The sequence below is a fragment of the Helobdella robusta genome (assembly GCF_000326865.2).
Source record: "Helobdella robusta unplaced genomic scaffold HELROscaffold_1263, whole genome shotgun sequence".
Classification (NCBI taxonomy): Eukaryota; Metazoa; Annelida; class Clitellata; order Rhynchobdellida; family Glossiphoniidae; genus Helobdella; species Helobdella robusta.
Genome location: NW_008703695.1, coordinates 1 through 1630, shown reverse-complemented (window position 1 = coordinate 1630; position 1630 = coordinate 1). Strand labels below are relative to the sequence as shown.

Sequence of the window (1630 nt, the reverse complement as noted above, 5' to 3'; positions counted from 1 at the left end):
TAGACGGTCTTCTTGATACAAATTAAGTTCATCCAGTAGATTTTTGGTAAGTTCTTTGAGTCTATCTTTGTCTGTTGGTAGAACCTTTTCCTGTTGCTCCACATCTAATGATTTCACCAAATTTATTGATTGGCAATTACCTATTTCCTCCATTTATTTAATTTTAATAGTGTGTTTAGCGGTATTCATTATTCTGACAGGAATAAGACCATTTTTGTTCGCTTCTACCAGGCATTTTCCAATGACCGCGTTCTGTACATTTGTCGTTGAGGTTGGCTCCATCAAATAGAACTGGTGGTCCCTTGGATCGCAATTCAACTTGCCCCATACGATGTTTTCAGATGATTGAGGTAGTTCCATGTCACAATCGACTGTTACTCGAATGCATTTTTCGTCGCTACCCCCCATTATCACTTCTGTATTTCTCCATCTAAGAATGCGTTGTTCTAAGTCAATTTTGAACCCATATTTTGTCAGAAAGTCGACACCTATTATGCATTCATCGATGATATCCGCGACTAAGAATGAACCTTCGAATAACAAGTCGCCTAGCTGAACAGTACGGAGAATCTTTTCATAGACTGGTGCTGTTCCTCCGGTAGCTGTTCGAAGGATGTATTTGTTAAAAGTCTCTTTCTTCAGATTGTGTACCAAATCAGATCTTAAAATCGATTTTGTTGCTCCGGTGTCGACTGTAATTACGCATTCTCGTTGATCAACTTTTCCGTTCAGCCATAAGTCGTTTCGATTTCGATGTGGTCTGGAAACGTTAATTACGGTACTGGGGGCGTCAATTCTACTTGAGTTTTCGTTTATCTGACAAGAGAAGGGATTGCTTGAGTTCCGAATCACGAAGGGCTTTGATAAACGTATCCAGGGCATTTTCGTCTCTATGCTCGGGGTCTGATGTCGGATACGACAGCAATGTCAACCGTTCGATATCTTGTGCCAGCTGCTGAATGGATTCGCCAGATCGTTGCGTTTTGTTTCTAAGTTGAGACCGATAAATCTGTTTCATGTGTTCTTCACCATAACGTAAATCCAACGCGCTAACCAGAACTTCATAGTTGAAGTGATTCTTAGCCGGAATCGTCTGAAGAACCTCTGCTGCTGAACCTCGCAGGGCCAGTATCAGTGCTGTTGCTCGTTCTTTTCCGTTCCAACAGTTACTAGTTGCCGCTGCTTCGAACTGGGTTTTATAAACGTTCCAGGACATCTCTCCGTCAAATGCTGGTACCGTCAAAGTTCTTCCGGATGCGTGATCTAACGGCATGGCCATTTTTTTTGGATTGCTCCAATTCTCGCTTCAATTTGTCTATCTTGTGATCTACCTCAACGGTCTGACGATCAAGTTTCTGTTCGATCATTTCTATTCTTGTTGACTGTTCTTCAATCTGTTCTGCCACTTCCAATTTTACGTGTTTTAGCTGGTCCTTGATCTGTTTTAACTTCTCTGTCTGTCGTTCGGACTGTTCCTTGATCTGTTGTTTTAACTCTTCTGTCTGTCGATCGGACTGTCGTTCGGACTGTTCTTTGATCTGTTTTAACTCCTCTGTCTGTCGTTCGGACTGTTCCTTGATCTGTTGTTTTATTTCAGTTGACATACTAAGCAGAAGTTCCATCATTTTAG

The 1630-nt window shown here is 41.6% G+C and overlaps 1 protein-coding gene across 1 annotated transcript; it reads right to left on the bottom strand.

The window, feature by feature from the left end:
- Window positions 1–796: 796 nt before the first annotated feature.
- Window positions 797–1625, bottom strand: HELRODRAFT_184573 (hypothetical protein; the record flags this gene model as incomplete). Its single annotated transcript, XM_009013979.1, has 2 exons — window positions 797–1230; window positions 1346–1625. The coding sequence occupies 2 exons, from the start codon at window positions 1623–1625 to the stop codon at window positions 797–799; spliced, it is 714 nt and encodes a 237-aa protein (XP_009012227.1).
- Between the last annotated feature and the right edge of the window lie 5 nt (window positions 1626–1630).